Here is a 21489-nt window from a genome sequence, read left to right as displayed (position 1 = left end):
CAAAATTTTCTATTGAAATAACATTTTGATAAAATTTTCTATGGAAATAACATTTTGATAAAATTTTCTATAGAAGTAACATTTTGACAAAAATTTTCTATAGAAATAACATTTTGATAAAATTTTTTATAGAAATAAAATTTTGACAATATTTTCTATATAAAGAATATTTTGACTAAATTTTCTATAGAAATAAAATTTTTGTAGATTATTTTTGGCTCGAGTGGCAACCGTGATTTAATATCATAATTTACAAAAAACACATAACATGACAAGAAATGGGTACATATATTTAAAAAATGTAGCATTTATTGGTTACCAACCACGTGGTTACCAAGTTACCAGCGCTCGAAAATAGTCCCAATGTGTCATTAAAGTGACGCAATGGTAACCCTGCTTCAAAGTGACTTTTATAGGCAAATTTCCTAAAGATTGTTGCATACTGTTAGGCAGTACAAATGTTTGCTTATAAGCATTATACTATGTAGAAGTTCTCTCATATGCAGAAGCACCGTTAATAAAAGCAATAGGAATCACTTTCGAAGTCCACAAATTGCAATTCATATGGAAATAATTATTTAAAATTGATAAAATTGATAAAATTGAAAAAAATACGAAGATAATTAAAAATTGATACAAAAATACATTACGATACAAAAGTATCGTAACACGAAAATTATTTGCAAATTTGTCACTAAATTGTCAAAATGACATCACTGGATACATCATACATGGCTTCGTAAAAACACGAAAATGTAATACTTTCAGAATATACTAGAAAACCTTTCAGATAGGGATACAAAAGTCGAAATCGATCTTTCATATAATCGACTTTTTGTACAAAAATGTAAAAGTCAACTTTAAATTTTATTTGTTTTCCACAGGAGAAATAAATTATCTTTCAGCCTACTGGCCTCCAAAAAGTCTACGTGAAATAGTCCAAAATTCAGTTGTCCATAATAAATTTAAACATAACTGCTTTTACACAATTGTGAGTTATCCTATTTGGACAATTGTCTACATGTGGTCCTTATTAATTTTCGTTTATGCCAACTTTTCAGCAAGGTATGGTTTTTTATTAATCTGTGAAAATCGTTTGTTAAGAGGGCATTTAAAAAATTTCCAACAATTAATTATTAAACGAATATATAAATGGGAATTAACAAACAAATAAATACTGTAAAAGCGAGTCCGCTGATATCCTTCGAATTCAATAAATTATGATTAATTTATGGTTTAATAGTACGTTAACTTTATTTGTGAAAAAAATCAATAAAAATTTCTTATAAATATAAAATGTGTAGGACATACATATTTCACAATACCAAATATATTTTCTATAGCAAATTTTAATTTACCTTTATTTCTGTAGAACATTTTAACAACATTACTTTCCTAAACAAAATTTTGAAAAAATATAGTTTCTATTGAAACAAAAATTCTATCTCAGGTTATACACTTCATATTTTATTTATCTGCGATATCCAAATCAATTTATTTATTAACAAACGAATACACAAAATGTCTCAATAAGACTCAATATTTTTAATCCATAATTGTCTCTTTTCCATTTTCATCCAATGTCTTTAGAGCTGCTACTATCGAACCTGCAGTTCTAAAAACCTGAAAAAATAAACAAGAAAACTGTTTATATATCCTGGCCAGCTCCTGGCAAAAAAGTTGACACCCAAGCCCAGGAGTCAAATACAAACACACACACACACACAAAATAATTACCCATAAATATAAATTCAAATCAACAGTAAAGAATACTCCAATCAATTTATACTGTTTTTGTGAACGCATCATTGGCATCATAAGTAATTTTTTAGTAGATTTCGCCAAATGGGACCATTCGAAAGCACCATAAATCTCTGATGCGACTCTTAAGCTCTGAAAAAAAGAGTTTGTTTTTATATAAACAAATATGAGACATTCATATATTGATTTGGGAATATAAAGTATTAAAAAATAGCTAAGTAAATTTTAGGTAATTTTTATTTTTATCAAAAAAATTTTTAATATATTTCTATAGAAATTTTTGACAAGAATTTCGTACAAACTTTAATTTTTTAAGAAATTTTTATCAACATTTTTTTTTAAGTATTTCCTTTAGAAAATATTGTCAAACATTTTTTTTAAGATTTTTTTTGAAGTATATTTTCTACTAGAAATTATAATATTTTATTTCTATTAGAAACTATTTTCAAACTTGTATTTCAAATAAGAGATTTCTGATTAATATTTTATTTTATTTCTATTAGAAACTATTTTCAAACTTGTACTTCAAATAAGAGATTTCTGATTTTAGTTTTAATATAGAAGGCTATTATTTCTAGTTTGTTTCTATTAAAAAATCTGTCAACATTTTATTTTTCTCAAAGTTTTTGTAATATATCCATTTCTATTATTTTTTTCTAATAGAAAATTGCATTAAAATTTTATTTCTATTTGATATTATTTTAAAACCTTTATTCCTATTAGAAAATTTTGTTAAAAATGTATTTCTATAAGAAAATTTTATAAACGTTTTATTTCTATTACAAAATTTTGCAGAAATTTTATTTTAATAGAAAATTTCTATTTTTGTTTGCTTGTTTTTTTTTGTGAATAGTTGTAAACATTTTATTTCTTTTATACAATTTATTTTTTCTTTTATAGAATTCGATTATTATGTCACTATTATATTTATATTTCAAAATGTCTTTAATTCGAAATTTAAATTTAACCTTAAATTGTAAGTCTATTAGACAAAAAACAACAACAACAAAATAGTAGAAAATTGTATCCAAATTTTATTTCTATTAGAAAAATTTTTTTGTCTAAAAAAAATTTTAAAAATTTCATTTCTATTAGCAAATTTTGTCCACATTTTATTTCTATGGAAAATTTGGTAAAGTTTTTAAAAATTTCACTAAGAAATATTTATTCACATTTAATATATATTAGAAAACTTAATCCAAATTTAGTTTCTGTTTAAAAAATTGGTCAAAATCTTATTTCATGTACACAGAAAAAAGGTTAGTTGTAAAACTGATGCTAAAATTAACTTATATTTATTGTAAAAAAATTATTTTATTTTATTTATTTATTTTTTTTAAAGAAGTTTTCCCCAGCCAAAGATTTTTTCTTTATTCGAAGTTTGTCTCAAAAATTTCTTAACTAAATGGCAGTAAAATTTCAATGACATACAAATAAGTTCAATTCTAACTAAAATAGAAGAAGGTTTCAGTACACACCTCAAAAATAGTAAGCATGAACTACATCGTTTTTGAAATGGGAATGATCTGGCGCCTAAGATTTTTTCTTTAATTTTAGTTAATTTTTGCTTTTCAAGAAGGATGCATTTCATAAATGGTAGTTAAAAATCTAAAAATGTCAGAAAATTTAATGAATCTCAAAATTTGGAATACAATTTAGTTAAATTTTCGCAAGATATAGTTCATTTTTCCCATGACATAGTTTACTTTTTTTTCTGTGGAGAAGATTTTGTCAAAAATTTATTTCTGATTGAATAATTGGCAATTTTTTCAAACTTTTATTTCTATTAGAAATTTTTGTCAAAAAAAAATTTTTTGATTAGATAATTTTATCAATGATTTATTTCTATTAGATAAATTCTAATGTCTGTCCAAATTATATTTCTATTATTATATTATTTCCATTGGAAAATTCTATAGAAAATTTTGTCCAAATATTATTTCTAGTTTAAAAAATTTTCAAAATTTCTGTAAAAAAAGTGTTCACATTTTATCTCTATTACATTTTTTTTCGGCATTTTATTCGCATTAGAAAAATTCGTCTATTAAAATTTTATTTTCTAGAAAATTTTATTCTTTTTATACCCTCCATCATAGGATGGGGGTATATTAACTTTGTCATTCCGTTTGTAACACATCGAAATATTGCTCTAAGACCCCATAAAGTATATATATTCTGGGTCGTGGTGAAATTCTGAGTCGATCTAAGCATGTCCGTCCGTCCGTTGAAATCACGCTAACTTCCGAACGAAACAAGCTATCGACTTGAAACTTGGCACAAGTAGTTGTTATCGATGTAGGTAAGATGGTATTGAAAATGGGCCATATCGGTCCACGTTTACGTATAGCCCCCATATAAACCGATCCCCAGATTTGGCTTGTGGAGCCTCAAAGAGAAGCAAATTTCATCCGATCCATCTGAAATTTGGTACATGATGTTGGTATATAGTCTCTAACAACCATGCAAAAATTGGTCCACATCGGTCCATAATTATATACAGACCCCATATAAACCCATCTCCAGATTTGGCTTGCGAAGCCTCAAAGAGAAGAAAATTGCATCCGATCCGGCTGAAATTTAGTACATGGTGTTGGTATATGGTCTCTAACAATCATGCAAAAATTGGTCAACATCGGTCCATAATTATATATAGCCCCCATATAAACCGATCCCCAGATTTGGCTTGCGGAGCCTAAAAGAGAAGCAAATTTCATTCGATCCGGCTGAAATTTGGTACATGATATTGGTATATGGTCTCTAACAACCATGCAAAAACTGGTTCATATCGGTCCATAATTATATATAGCCCCCATATAAAACGTTCTCCAGATTTGATCTCCGGAGCGTCTTGGAGGAGCAAAATTAATCCAATCCGGTTCAAATTAGGAACGTGGTGTTAGTATATGGTCGCTAAGAACCATACCAAAATTGGTCCATATCGGTTCATAATCATAGTTGCCACTAGAGCCAAAAAGAATCTACCAAAATTTTATTTCTATAGAAAATTTTGTCAAAATGTTATTTCTATAGAAAATTTTGTCAAAATTTTATTTCTAGAGAAAATTTTGTTAAAATTTTATTCGGTTCATAATAAAATTTTCATCATTTTCAAAATTTTATTTCTATAGAAAATTTTGTCAAAATTTTATTTCTATAGAAAATTTTGTCAAAATTTTATTTCTATAGAAAATTTTGTTCAAATTTTATTCGGTTCATAATCATGGTTGCCACTCAAGCCACAAATAATCTACCAAGATTTTATTTCTATAGAAAATTTTGCCAAAAGTTTATTTCTATAGAAAAGTTTGTTAAAATTTTCTTTCTATAGAATATTTTGTCAAAATTTTTATTTCTATAGAAAATTTTGTGAAAATTTTTATTTCTATAGAAAATTTTGTGAAAATTTTAATTCTATAGAAAATTTTGTTAAAATTTTATTTCTGTAGAAAATTTTGTCAAAATGTTATGTCTACTTTGCCAAACTGAATTATATACGTATTGGATCGATCTTTTTTGGTTTCATATATACCACGTATGGACTTACATACAATTTAGAAGATGGTGTTAGGAGGTTTTAAGATACCTTCGGCAAGCGTTACCGCAACTTAAGTAATTCGATTGTGGATGACAGTGTTTAGAAGAAGTTTCTACGCAATCCATGATGGAGGGTACATAAGCTTCGGCCTGGCCGAACTTACGGCCGTATATACTTGTTTTTTTGTTAATATTTTATTTCTATTAGAAAAGTGTCTGGATTATTTTTTCCTAGACTACTTTATCAAAATATTAAAAATTTTGTTAAAATTACATTTCTTTATTTTTTTTTTCAAAATGTAGTTCCTTTTCGAAAATTTTGTCAAAATTTTATTTCTATTAGAAAAAAAATAAATATTTTTTTCTAATGGGACATTTCTTCAAAATTGTTGCCTTTTTTAACAAATTACCCAAACTTTATTTGTATTAGAAAAAATTGTCAAAAATGTATATCTATAAGCAAAATTTTGTCAAAATTTTATGTTTATGAAAAATATTGTGCAATTTTTTCAAAATGCCAAAATTGTATTCTTCTAGAAAATTGTTTTTATGCCACTGGAAAATTTTGGCCAAAATTTTAGGTGTGAAAAATTTCAATTTAATAAAATTCCATCTTACCTCATCGGCTATTCGCTGTCCATTGTAGCAATACAACATCAATTGTATGGCAACCGCAGACAAAAATAAAAACAAATAGGCCATATTACTCACTGAATGGGTACGAAGAATCAAACAGAATGTCAATGAACTAATCTGCACACCGGATATAATAAATTTCACAAATATTATATCACCGAACATGTCATTCAAATCATATACCATATTCATTGTACGAATATGCATTTTAATACTCTCAATGATTGCTTGCTCTTGGACAGCGTTTACTTCCACTGGGGCATCCACTAGATGTAACGGCCTCAGAATAGCAGCCTGTTGAAATCGATGTACCACTATGCGAAATTGTGCCACAATGTTACAGACAAACCATGAGAATAGACTGTCCATGGCCACCGAACCAAATGCTAGAATGTGGACTGTCATTACATTCCAGATATAAACAATGGTATAACCTTGAATGTTGTTGTAATCCCAAATGTAACTAAGAAAGAAAGGAGGTTGGAAAGGGGGTTAGAAAAATTAAAAAAATAAATAAAAGCAAATTTTCAACAATAGAAATAAAAAAACGTATATATGTGTTAGTTTTCAAAGCTTTAGAAAGGTAAATATGAGGCATGCCATTGCAAAGAACCCTGAGTCTAAGACATCTGTAGATACTTTACTTGTAATCCAGACATTGAAGGCTTTCTTATTCTGATCCAAAACAAGCCTTATACAATTCGGTTCGGAACTTTATATTATAATAAGATATTATTATCTTAGCTAATCGCTATATTTAAGTTTTGTTTAATCATGTATGGTGGCTGATAGATAGAGATATTCTTTCTTACTATCAAATTACCAACTTTTTAAGTGCGATATATTTTTTTGTACCACTAAATTCTATATTATTTCCATTGTATTGCCAACTTTTTGTCATGTTGGCTCACTTTTTTTAATTTCGGATTCCTTTATTCTAAACTGAATAAATAAATAAATGTTGGTCTCGAATCTGGCTTAGGTAATGGATCTTAGCATACAATCTGTTTTACGTAACCCATACTTTTACACATTTATTAGCACTTTTCTCTTCTCTAACATAAATTTTTCAAATAAAGCCCGCCTCAAAATATGCTAAGAAAATTTTCAATAGCATTTAAACCAGTTTTTTGTCACACATAAATAAATAAATTGGTATATTAATTAGGATATAATCAAAAAAGCCTTGCATTGCATTGTTATTATTATACCCTCCATCATAGGATGGGGGTATATTAACTTTGTCATTCCGTTTCTAACACATCGAAATATTGCTCTAAGACCCCATAAAGTATATATATTCTGGGTCGTGGTGAAATTCTGAGTCGATCTAAGCATGTCCGTCCGTCCGTCCGTCCGTCCGTCTGTTGAAATCACGCTAACTTCCGAACGAAACAAGCTATCGACTTGAAACTTGGCACAAGTAGTTGTTATCGATGTAGGTCGGATGGTATTGAAAATGGGCCATATCGGTTCACTTTTACGTATAGCCCCCATATAAAGGGACCCTCAGATTTGGCTTGTGGAGCCTCTAACAGAAGCATATTTCATCCGATCTGGCTGAAATTTGGTATATAGTGTTGGTATATGGTCTCTAACAACCATGCAAAAATTGGTCCACATCGGTTCATAATTATATATAGCCCCCATATAAACCGTTCCCCAGATTTGGCTTTCGGAGCCTAAAAGAGAAGCAAATTTCATCCGATCCGGCTGAAATTTGGTACATTGTGTTAGTATATGGTCTCTAACAACTATGCAAAAATTGGTCTACATCGGTCAATAATTATATATAGCCCCCATATAAACCGATCCCCAGATTTGGCTTGTGGAGCCTCTAAGAGAAGCATATTTCATCCGATCCGGCTGAAATTTGGTACATGGTGTTGGTAGATGGTCTCTAACAATCATGCAAAAATTGGTCCACATCGGTCCATAATTATATATAGCCCCCATTTAACCGATCCCCAGATTTGGCTTGTGGAGCCTCTAAGAGAAGCATATTTCATCCGATCCGGCTGAAATTTGGTACATGGTGTTGGTAGATGGTCTCTAACAATCGTGCAAAAATTGGACCACATCGGTCCATAATTATATATAGCCCCCATTTAACCGATCCCCAGATTTGGCTTGTGGAGCCTCTAAGAGAAGCATATTTCATCCGATCCGGCTGAAATTTGGTACATGGTGTTGGTAGATGGTCTCTAACAATCATGCAAAAATTGGTCCACATCGGTCCATAATTATATATAGCCCCCATATAAACCGATCCCCAGATTTGGCTTGTGGAGCCTCTAAGAGAAGCATATTTCATCCGATCCGGCTAAAATTTGGTACATGGTGTTGGTAGATGGTCTCTAACAATCGTGCAAAATTGGTCCACATCGGTCCATAATTATATATAGCCCCCATATAAACCGATCCCCAGATTTGGCTTGTGGAGCCTCTAAGAGAAGCATATTTCATCCGATCCGGCTAAAATTTGGTACATGGTGTTGGTAGATGGTCTCTAACAATCGTGCAAAAATTGGTGCACATCGGTCCATAATTATATAAAGCCCCCATATAAACCGATCCCCAGATTTGGCTTGCGGAGCCTCAAAGAGAAGCAAATTTCATCCGATCCGGCTGAAATTTGGTACATGATGTTGGTATATGGTCTCTAATAACCATGCAAAAATTGGTCCACATCGGTCCATAATTATATATGGACCCCATATAAACCGATCTCCAGATTTGGCTTGCGAAGCCCCAAAGAGAAGCAAACTGCATCCGATCCGGCTGAAATTTGGTACTTGGTATTGTTATATGGTCTCTAATAACCATGCAAAAATTGGTCCACATCGGTTCATAATTATATATAGCCCCCATATAAGCCGATCCCCAGATTTGGCTTGCGAAGTCTCCAAGAGAAGCAAATTTCATCCAATCCGGTTGTAATTTTGAAAATGGTGTTAATATATGATCTTTAACAACCGTGCCAGAATTGGTCCATATCGGTCCATAATTATATATAGCCCCCATATAAAACGTTCTCCAGATTTGACCTCCGGAGCCTCTTGGAGAAGCAAAATTCATCCGATCCGGTTCAAATTAGGAACGTGGTGTTAGTATATGGTCGCTAACAACCATACAACAATTGGTCCAATCACTCAAAAATTGGTCCATATCGGTTCATAACCATGGTTGCCACTAGAGCCAAAATTAATCTACCAAAATTTTATTTATATAGAAAATTTTGTCAAAATTTTATTTCTAGAGAAAATTTTGTTAAAATTTTATTCGGTTCACAATAAAATTTTCATCATTGTCAAAATTTTATTTCTATAGAAAATTTTGTTCAAATTTTATTCGGTTCATAATCATGGTTGCCACTCGAGCCAATAATAATCTACCAAGATTTTATTTCTATAGAATATTGTGTCAAAAGTCTATTTCTATAGAAAATTTTGTCAAAATTTTATTTCTGTAGAAATTTTTATCAAAATTTTTTTTCTATAGAAAATTTTGTCAAAATTTTTATTTCTATAGAAAATTTTATTTCTATAGAAAATTTTGTTAAAATTTTATTTCTGTAGAAAATTTTGTCAAAATTTTATGTCTACTTTGTCAAACTGAATTATATACGTATTGGATCGATCTTTTTTGATTTAATATATACCACGTATGGACTTACATACAATTTAGAAGATGGTGTTAGGAGGTTTTAAGATACCTTGCCATCGGCAAGCGTTACCGCAACTTAACTAATTCGATTGTGGATGGCAGTGTTTAGAAAAAGTTTCTACGCAATCCATGATGGAGGGTACATAAGCTTCGGCCTGGCCGAACTTACGGCCGTATATACTTGTTTTTACTTTATTACAATGTTTTTTTTTTTTTTGTTTTTATTTATTTTTTCTTTTTTATACCCTCCATCATAGGATGGGGGTATATTAACTTTGTCATTCCGTTTGTAACACATCGAAATATTACTCTAAGACCCCATAAAGTATATATATTCTGGGTCGTGGTGAAATTCTGAGTCGATCTAAGCATGTCCGTCCGTCCGTCCGTCTGTTGAAATCACGCTAACTTCCGAACGAAACAAGCTATCGACTTGAAACTTGGTACAAGTAGTTGTTATCGATGTAGGTCGGATGGTATTGAAAATGGGCTATATCGGTCCACGTTTACGTATAGCCCCCATATAAAGGGACCCTCAGATTTGGCTTGTGGAGCCTCTAACAGAAGCATATTTCATCCGATCCGGCTGAAATTTGGTACGTGGTGTTGGTACATGGTCTCTAATAACCATGTAAAAATTGGTTCACATCGGTCCATAATTATATATAGCCCCCATATAAACCGATCCCCAGATTTGGCTTGCGGAGCCTCAAAGAGAAGCAAATTTCATCCGATCCTGCTGAAATTTGGTACATGGTGTTGGTATATGGTCTCTAACAACCATGCAAAAATTGGTCCACATCGGTCCATAATTATATATAGCCCCCATATAAACCGATCCCCAGATTTGGCTTGCGGAGCCTCAAAGAGAAGCAAATTTCATCCGATCCGGCTGAAATTTGGTACATGATGTTGGTATATGGTCTCTAACAACCATGCAAAAATTGGTCCACGTCGGTTCATAATTATATATAGCCCCCATATAAACCGATCCCCAGATTTGGCTTGCGAAATCTCCAAGAGAAGCAAATTTCATCCAAGCCGGTTGTAATTTGGTGTTAGTATATGATCTTTAACAACCGTGCCCGAATTGGTCCATATCGGTCCATAATTATATATAGCCCCCATATAAAACGTTCTCCAGATTTGACCTCCGGAGCCTCTTGGAGGAGCAAAATTCATCCAATCCGGTTCAAATTAGGAACGTGGTGTTAGTATATGGTCGCTAACAACCATACCAAAATTGGTCCAATCACACAAAAATTGGTCCATATCGGTTCATAATCATGGTTGTCAAAATTTTATTTCTATAGAAAATTTTGTCAAAATTTTATTTCTAGACAAAATTTTGTTCAAATTTTATTCGGTTCATAATAAAATTTTATTTCTATAGAAAATTTTGTCAAAATTTTATTTCTATAGATAATTTTGTTCAAATTTTATTCTTTTCATAATCATGGTTGCCACTCGAGCCACAAATAATCTACCAAGATTTTATTTCTATAGAAAATTTTGTGAAAATTTTATTTCTATAGAAAATTTTGTTAAAATTTTATTTCTGTAGAAAATTTTGTCAAAATTTTATGTCCACTTTGTCAAACTGAATTATATACGTATTGGATCGATCTTTTTTGATTTAATATATACCACGTATGGACTTACATACAATTTAGAAGATGGTGGTCGATTGTGGATGGCAGTGTTTAGAAGAAGTTTCTACGCAATCCATGATGGAGGGTACATAAGCTTCGGCCTGGCCGAACTTACGGCCGTATATACTTGTTTATTTTTGCCTGAAATCCTGGTAAATAAGACTTGTTAGCAAATAACCAGATTAACGTTATCGATACTATACGATAATTTTGAAGACATTTCCCTTCTCATATCATAAACCATCTCAAAGTATTTCAAGGATTCCAAAGAATGATTTTTTTAATCAAATATTAATCAAATACTTATTAGATTAATTAAAATATAATTATTTTGACAACCTTTTCTCTGTTGGGATAGTTTTTAAATTTTTATTTCTATTAGAAAAAATATGTCAAAATTTAATTACTGAGAGAACATTTTGTAAAAATTTTATTTATTTTCGAAAAATTCGTCACAAATTTCTTTCTAATCGAAAATTTTGTCAAAACCAGGGTTTGAATTGCTGACGAAAAAATAGCAATAGCAGACAAAAATTAACTAATGCATACCGAACGCCTAAACACATTTTGTCAAAAGACTACTGCTACAGCTACAACCATGAATATGACTTGAACAAAAATGAAATGAAACAGTTACACATAAAATGATTTCGTCTGCAACAACAACGACTTCGTAAAGACACAAGTCGATAGCAGTAGCAACAATAATTCTGACGACAATGACTAAAGACTAACGGTAGTTAAGATAATTGTGTTGTAGTTGTTAGGGAATGAATATGCGTAAGTCGTTTGAGTTTGCTGTTTAGTCGTGTGTTTTGTTCGCAACAAGCAGTGCAGAAAATTATCATAATGGCACCAAGGCTAAACAAAAGTGTAATATTAGAAAAGTTTAACATTTGTGAAGAAAATGAAAATGCAAAATGTAAAAAAATCTGAACAAAATTTATAATCTATACACATAAAATTTAAGTCGGCTAATGCCCTGAGATGGTACACTATGTTAGTAAAAAATATGCGAAACATTTTAATCTGTACTTTTATTTTTGGTTTTCTCTTGTGAAACGTAAGCTTAACACCGCCCGTTTATACATATATAAAATATCACATGGATTTTAAAAATAGTTGTTTGTGGCTTAATGATATTTGTGTAAATTTCATATTCTATGATACTTCCGTGGAATAGCACAATGTTAAGATTTACATTAGAAGAAGTAGAATAGGAAATCGTTCAATTAGTGTGGTAATATAGCCAAATTCGTTAAAAAATAATTTGGGGTGTAGGATTTTTAATTATACCAATAAATCTATAAAAAAAATTTTAGGCGATTTTACTAGGTTAGGTTAGGTTAGGTTAGGTTATGTGGCAGCCCGATGTATCAGGCTCACTTAGACCATTCAGTCCATTGTGATACCACAGTGGTGAACTTCTCTCTTATCACTGAGTGCTGCCCGATTCCATGTTAAGCTCAATGACAAGGGACCTCCTTTTTATAGCCGAGTCCGAACGGCGTTCCACATTCCAGTGAAACCACTAAGAGAAGCATTGAAACCCTCAGAAATGTCACCAGCATTACTGAGGTGGGATAATCCACCGCTGAAAAACTTTTTGGTGTTCGGTCGTAGCAGGAATCGAACCCACGACCTTGTGTATGCAAGGCGGGCATGCTAACCATTGCACCACGGTGGCTTTTACTAGGAAAACGTTGGTATTTGCAACCAAATTTGGTACAGACAGTTGGAATGTTAATTCTACTTCCTGTGCAAAATTTCAAGTAAATCGGTTTAAAAGATTGGTCACTTTTGTAATTTGAGTGTAAATCGGACGAACGATATATATGGGAGCTATATCTAAATCTGAACTGATTTCAATCAAACTTGGTACACTTGACTACACTACTAGTTGTACTCTTAGTGCCAAATTTCAATCAAATTGGCCCAAAATTTTGGATTCTGGCGCCATATAAGTCCACATCGGGCGAAAGATATATATGGGAGATATATCTTAATTTGAACCGATTTCAATAATATATAGCACACTTGATTACACTACTAATTGTACTCCTAGTGCAAAATTTCAACCAAATTGGGCCAAAACTCTGGCTTCTGGGGCCATATAAGTCCATATCGGGCGAAAAATATATATGGAAGCTATATCTAAATCTGAACCGTTTTCAATCAAATTTGGCACACATTACTATACTATCAATCGTACTCCTTGTGCAAAATTTCAAGCAAATCGGCATAAAACTCTGGCTTCTGGATCCATATAAGTGCATATCGGGCGAAAGATATATATGGGAACTATATCTAAATCTGAACCGATTTCTTCCAAAATCAATAGTTACATCGACTCAAGGAACCACCCCGAGCATTATTGCCAAAGACACCATGTGTCTATCTCGTCTCCTTCTGGGTGTTTCAAACATATGTACTAACTCGTTCCGAAATTTTTTATCAACAAATTTTTTAAAAATTTTATTTCCATTAGAAATGTATATCAAAATTTAATTACCGAAAAAACATTTTGTAGAAATTATATTACATGTTAGCCTGATACCGAAACAGGCAATTGACGTCCAAATGCATTATATCTAATTATACAATTATTTTTCGAGCTTTATGGACAGATATAGATTAAGGAACATGGTTAATAGAGCCATTGAAAAGAAAACGCCAGATACCAATCTATACACGCCTGGACTGTACATGTTTCGGTTCGGGCGAATGAACCTTTCCACAGCCTTTAGTATAGATCTGGCTGGGAGAGATAACTCAATTTTGGGCCCTTTATGCTAACTCCTTATGGAGAAAACATTTGGGAAATTTCCTCTTACAAATTGAATCATCTTTTCTCCCACTGTACATCATCTTTTCATATAACTTACAAGTCCCTTAATCTTATTTTTATTTCGTTTTGTTACATAGTAATGCAACAACACGAAATTTATTTTTTAGAAAGCTAATTTGTTAGAATTCACCTAAGTGGTGAACAGTCGAACAATGCTTATTGTTTCTACAGTCAACTACAACATATGACAATTAACAGAAACTGGTTTCCAGGATACAACAACAATTCTAACGCGTACATTAGTCGTGTTTTTCCTAGTTTTACGACGGGCTCATCGTTGCTTAGATATAATGCATTTGGACGTCAATTGCCTGTTTCGGTATCAGGCTAACATGTAATATAATAAGCAACGATGAGCCCGTCGTAAAACTAGGAAAAACACGACTAATGTACGCGTTAGAATTGTTGTTGTATCCTGGAAACCAGTTTCTGTTAATTGTCATATGTTGTAGTTGACTGTAGAAACAATAAGCATTGTTCGACTGTTCACCACTTAGGTGAATTCTAACAAATTAGCTTTCTAAAAAATAAATTTCGTGTTGTTGCATTACTATGTAACAAAACGAAATAAAAATAAGATTAAGGGACTTGTAAGTTATATGAAAAGATGATGTACAGTGGGAGAAAAGATGATTCAATTTGTAAGAGGAAATTTCCCAAATGTTTTCTCCATAAGGAGTTAGCATAAAGGGCCCAAAATTGAGTTATCTCTCCCAGCCAGATCTATACTAAAGGCTGTGGAAAGGTTCATTCGCCCGAACCGAAACATGTACAGTCCAGGCGTGTATAGATTGGTATCTGGCGTTTTCTTTTCAATGGCTCTATTAACCATGTTCTTAATCTATATCTGTCCATAAAGCTCGAAAAATAATTGTATAATTAGAGATTTTGTAGAAATGTTATTCATTTGTCACTATTTTCTTGTTTTTCTTGTTTCTTCTTTTATCAAAATGTCAACTAGAAAAAAAGTGTCAACATTTTATTTCTATTGGAAAATTTTATTTCTATTAGAAAATGTTGTCAAAAATTAATTGCAATAATTTTTTATATTATTATTCAAATTGTTATTTCTTACCAAAAAATAATTTTATGGCATATACTTCTAACTTTTAATTTATCCAAATGTGTGTTTTAATTATTTTTTTCGATATTTTCATTTTCAACAATTTTGACTACGAATCCTATTAAAACTAGTTACTGGTGTTAGCAAATAATCAGGTCCACCTAACCAATCCTCTTGGATAATTGCAAACCGCCTCAAGGTGTGCAAAGACATTTTTCAGTAGTATTTAAACCAGATTATCCTACCCTGTACTAAAAATTTCCAAAAATGATATTTTTATACAAATAAAATAATTGTTAAATTCATTAAGATATAATGTGAAAACAATTTATAGCACAATTCTATATACAAATAATATTATTGCACATAATCATTAATTTTGTACATTTTTTAAAATGAGTATTACACTTTCCGTACCCCTTTTGAGATATACTCAAGTATAAACCTGCTTTACACAAATTGGTGAAATAATTAAAAAACATACCCCCATAGTGATTTGTTTACGGATTGTCTCATAACATTGATTCTTTTATAAAAGTTAGTCTGCGAATAATTACTGCAGATAATGTGCACTGCAGTTTTCGCAAATAAACAATAGTAAATGCAATTTGATTCTAGTCTCGTAAATTCTGTCACATCTCGATGGACTTTACAATTACAAGTGAATTTCTAATGTTTAAATACATATATAACAAAATATATGATTAAAACAAAAAATACTAAATATTCCCATATTAAATAATTTAAAAACAAAAAAACTTACGTAGCCGTCTGTGGTGGTATATATTTCAACTCATTTGATTGCATATAAATATGTGCCATAGATATAAATGGTTCCAAGAGAGATAATATTCCAGTGGCTGTAACAACTGCATAATAAATTGTACAGGAAAATACATCTTTCGCATTTTCGGTTCGTATAATTTCCAATTCAGTGGATTTTGCTGCATGAAAATAGAGGGTAGAGAAAAATAAAAAAAAAAAAACAATTTAGTAAAACTTAGTCCATCTTTTCCGATAGAAGAATGAGAAATATTATCATTGATCCATCACTCATTGATAATTGATAATGGAAACAATTTCCATAAAACAAATCACCAAATAAACACAAAATTGAAAAAAAAATATAAATAAAGTAATTGATTAAACTATATTTTTACTTAAATCAGAAAAAATCATAAACAGAACAAAAATTCAATAAAAATCTTCATTGAAATTACAAAAAAAAAATCTCAACGAAAAACATATTTTTTTAAACTGTTCTAATCAACTACATGAATTCACTGAACTAATTTTATAATTGACCTTGGGGACAGAAATTATCATTCCCTTATGGTAAGCTTTGTAATTAAGGACAAAGAAATTAGTTTTAAATTTGACGAATTATGTTTTAAATTGCAATTGAAACAAAACATCTATTTTATTAAAACAAGTATTTACGGCCGTAATCAGGCCGAATCTTATGTACCCTCCACCAAAGATTGCGAAGAAACTTCTACTAAAGACTGTCATCCACACTCGAATTACTTGGGTTGCGGTAACACTTGCCAATCTTAAAACTTCTTAACGCCGTCTTCTAAATTGTAAGTTAGTCCATACGTGGTATATATTAAACTAAAAACAGGCCGATTAAATACGTATATAATTCAGTTTGACAAAATTTTATATATAAATAAAATGTTGACCAAAATTTTCTTAGAAATAAAATTTTGACAAAATTTTAGATTGATAAAAAAATGTTGACAAAATTTTCTATAGAAATAAATTTTGACAAAATGTTCTATAGAAATAAATTTTGACAAAATTTTCTATAGAAATAAAATTTTGGCAAAATTTTTTATAGAAATAAAATTTTGACAAAATTTTCTATAGAAATAAATTTTAACAAAATTTTTCTATAGAAATAAAATTTAGGCAAAATTTTCTATAGAAATAAAATTTTGACAAAATTTTCTATAGAAATAAAATTTTTACAAAATTTTCTATAGAAATTAAATGTTGACAAAATTTTCTATAAAAATACAATTTTGACAAAATTTTCTATAGAAATAAAATTTTGACAAAATTTTCTATTGAAATAAAATTTTGACAAAATTTCCTATAGAAATAAATATTTGACAAAATTTTCTATAGAAATTATTTATTATTATTTTTTAAGAAATAACATTTTCAATAATAATAGAAAAAATTATTGCAATTGATTTTTGACAACACTTTCTAATAGAAATAAAAATTTCCAATAGAAATAAAATTTTGACAATTATTTATGAGACATTTTGATAAAATTTTCGAATACAAAGAAAATCATGTCAAATAAATAGCATTTTTACACAATGTTTTTTGGTAAATAATTTTGATATACATTTCTAATAGAAATAAATTTTTAAAAATTTTTTTGATAAAAATTTCGAAAAAATTGCTATAGGACAATTTTTACAATTTTTTTCTAATAGAAATAAAACTATGACAATTTTTTATTATTCAAATTATTATAAATTTTAAAGAAGGTATAGTAGCAGTCCAATATTTCAGGCCAACTTAGACAAAATTTTCTATAGAAATAAAATTTTGACAAAATTTTCTATAGAAATAAAATTTTGACAAAATTTTCTATAGAAATAAAATGTTCACAAAATTTTCTATAGAAATAAAATTTTGACAAAATTTTCTATAGAAATAAAATTTTGACAAAATTTTCTATAGAAATAAAATTTTGCCAAAACTTTCTATAGAAATAAAATTTTAACAAACTTTTTTATAGAAATAAAATTTTGACAAAATTTTCTATAGAAATAAAATTTTGACAAAATTTTCTATAGAAATAAAATTTTGACAAAATTTTCTATAAAAATAAAATTTTGACAAAATTTTCTATAGAAATAAAATTTTGACAAAATTTTCTATAGAAATAAAATTTTGACAAAATTTTCTATAGAAATAAAATTTTGACAAAATTTTCTATAGAAATAAAATTTTGACAAAATTTTCGATGGAAATAAAATGTTGACAAAATTTTCGATACAAAAAAAATTTTGCAAAATATTCTATACAAATAAAATCTTGACAAAATTTTCTATAGAAAAAAAATTTTGAAAAAATTTTCTGTAGTGATAAAATTTAGATAAAATTTTCTATACAAATGAAATTTTGAAAAAATTTTCTGTATTAATAAAATTTTGACAAAAATTTCTATAGATATAAAATTTTGGTAGATTAATTTTGATTCGAGTGGCAACCATGAATATGAACCGATATGGACCAATTTTTGTGTGATTGCGGATCGGCTATATATAACTATAGCCCAATATGGACCAATTTTGGCATAGTTGTTAATGACCATATACTGGAGCAATGTACCAAATTTCAAAAAAAAATTTTGACCAAAATTTTCTATAGAAATAAAATTTTGACAAAATTGTAGATAGGATAAAAAGTGTTGACAAAATTTTAGATAGAAAAAACATTTTGACAAAATTTTCTATAGAAATAAATTTTGACAAAATTTTCTATAGAAATAAAATTTTGACAAAATTTTCTATAGAAATGAAATTTTGACAAAATTTTCGATAGAAAAAAATGTTGACAAAATTTTCGATAGAAAAAAATGTTGACAAAATTTTCTATACAAATAAAATTTTGACAAAATTTTATACAGAAATAAAATTTTGAAACAATTTTCTGTAGTAATAAAATTTTGACAAAATTTTCTATAGAAATAAAATTTTGAAAAAACTTTCTGTAGTAATAAATTTTGACAAACTTTTCTATAGATATAAAATTTTGGTAGATTAATTTTGGCTCGAGTGACAACCATGAATAAACCGATATGGACCAATTTTTGTGTGATTGCGGATCGGCTATATATAAGTATAGCCCAATATGGACCAATTTTGGCATAGTTGTTAGCGGCCATATACTAGAGCAATGTACCAAATTTCAGCCTGATCGGATAAATTTTGCTCCTCCAAGAGGCTCCAGAGGTCAAATCTGGGGATCGGTTTATATGGAGGCTATATATAATTATGGGCCGATATGGACCAATTTTTGCATGGTTGTTACAGACCATATACTAACACTACGCACCAAGTTTCAACCGGATCGGATGAAATTTGCTTCTCTAAGAAGCTCCGCAAGCCAAAGCTGGGGGTCAGTTTATATGGGGGCTATACGTAAAAGTGGTCCGATATGGTCCATTTGCAATACCATCCGACCTTCATCAATAACAACTACTTGTGCCAAGTTTCAAGTCGATAGCTTGTTTCGTTCGGAAGTTAGTGGGATTTCAACAGACGGACGGATCGACATGCTTAGATCGACTCGGAATTTCACCAGGACCCAGAATATACTTTTTGGGGTCTTAGACCAATGTTTCGATGGTTTACAAACGGAATGACAAATTTAATATACCTCCCATCCTATGGTGGAGGGTATAAAAATAATTTTTTATCAATGGTGGGTATGGAAAACAAAAATCTATAAAATCAGAATAAAATCATAATTTTTGGCAATTTTTTTATAACTTGGTGGGTAATGATCCAAAGCAACAACTGAAAAAGTTGAACATATTTCCTTTAAAATTAATTATTAAAAGTAACCGTGTAAAAATGGCTGCTTAAGCGCTATAATGCGATCTTAATACCGGCATTAAATCAGAAAACAATCACTCTCACAAATTTTATTAATTTAAAATCTTAACTGATTTTGAAGAAAAAAAAACTCAAAACAAAATTTATATCAAACTAACCAATATCCAAGAATCAAGTTTAAAAATTAAATAATTAATTACATTTTTTTTTTAATTTTTATACTTGACATTTTTTTCTTTATTTTAAAATTTAATTTGGATAACTTTTTTTCTAATTTTACTAACCTTGAAAAATATTCCTTTTTATACGAGAAACTAATGAAATAAATTTCTTTCGCTTATACAAAAATATGCCCATTTTAAAAAGACAAATAATACCCTGACATGAAATATTCAAAGAATCAATTGCTGTAAAAATATCATCAGCATATACACAGAAATAATGCATAACGGCCATATAGAGTAGAGCTGAGGATACCATAAGTGATGCCAATATCAATGGATTTTGAATGAGTTTGCCTTTATTCTCAGAATCCAATAATTTGGGATTAATACCAACAAAAAAAAAACGTTTCACTATAAACATATTGCCTGGTATCAATGGCAAAATTTTTTTTGAAAATCCTTTAACCGAGAAAAAAATGTACTTCCCGTAGAAAATATAAATTAAACTTTTGAATGGAGAATTTCAAGAAATATTTTGCTTAAATAGGTTTTTGAAAAAGACAAAAGGCATGTATGACTTCCTGTGGGCCTTTACCAATGAAGGCCTTTCGAAAAAATACTGTTTGCACTTATATCCCGGGAACCAGATGCTAGAGTATTACACACTGTTAGAAATTCAGGCAAAGGAAATTAAAACAAGTATATACGGCCGTAAGTTCGGCCAGGCCGAATCTTATGTACCCTCCACCATGGATTGCGTAGAAACTTCTACGACTGTCATCCACAAATTTCAACTCACATGGTTGTAAAATATCATATACTACCACCACGTACCAAATTTCAACCAGATCGGACGAATTTTGCTTCTCCAAAAGGCACCGGAGGTCAAATCTGGGGATCGGTTTATATGGGAGCTATATATTATTATGGACTGATAGGAACCAATTCCGGCATGGTTGTTGGATACCCTATACTAACATCACGTACCAAATTTCAACCGAATGGGAAGAATTTTGCTCTTCCAAGGTGCTCCGGAGGTCAAATCTGGGGATCGGTTTATATGGGGCCTATATATAATTATGGACCGATAACGACCAATTTTTGCATGGGTGTTTGAGGCCATATATTAACATCACTTACCAAATTTCAACTGAATCAAATTAATTTTGGCCTTCTAAGAGGCTCCGGTGGTCAAATCTGGTGATCGGCTTATATGGGGGCTATATATAATTATGGACCGATATGGACCAATTTTTGCATGGTTGTTAGAGACCATATACTAACACCATGTAACAAATTTCAGCCGGATCGGATAAAATTTGCTTCTCTTAGAGGCTCCGCAAGCCAAATCGGGCGATCGGTTTATATGGGGGCTATATATAATTATGGACCGATGGTTGTTAGAGACCATATACTAACACCATGTACCAAGTTTCAGCCGGATCGGATGAAATTTGCTTCTCTTAGAGGCTCCGCAATCCAAATCGGGGGATCGGTTTATATGGGGGCTATATATAATTATGGACCGATATGCACCAAATTTTGCATGGTTGTTAGAGACCATACACTAACACCATGT

General features: G+C 30.2%; 1 protein-coding gene across 2 annotated transcripts; it reads right to left on the bottom strand.

Moving 5' to 3' along the window:
* Positions 1-1454: 1454 nt before the first annotated feature.
* On the bottom strand, positions 1455-20388 carry LOC142238893 (odorant receptor 45a-like). Of its 2 annotated transcripts, none has more exons than XM_075310623.1 (5): positions 20031-20388; positions 15924-16104; positions 5914-6394; positions 1738-1893; positions 1455-1623 (listed from the first exon to the last, which is right to left on the bottom strand). In XM_075310623.1, exons 1-5 carry the CDS (start codon positions 20329-20331, stop codon positions 1546-1548), a joined length of 1197 nt encoding a protein of 398 aa, XP_075166738.1. In that variant the 5' UTR covers positions 20332-20388; the 3' UTR covers positions 1455-1545. The 2 variants fall into 2 exon arrangements, with proteins under 2 accessions (XP_075166738.1, XP_075166739.1); XM_075310624.1 differs by having other exon boundaries at positions 1460-1623; positions 1727-1893.
* Between the last annotated feature and the right edge of the window lie 1101 nt (positions 20389-21489).

The sequence above is a fragment of the Haematobia irritans genome, chromosome 5 (genome assembly GCF_050003625.1).
Source record: "Haematobia irritans isolate KBUSLIRL chromosome 5, ASM5000362v1, whole genome shotgun sequence".
Classification (NCBI taxonomy): domain Eukaryota; kingdom Metazoa; phylum Arthropoda; class Insecta; order Diptera; family Muscidae; genus Haematobia; species Haematobia irritans.
This window is presented reverse-complemented; position numbering and strand designations above follow the sequence as displayed.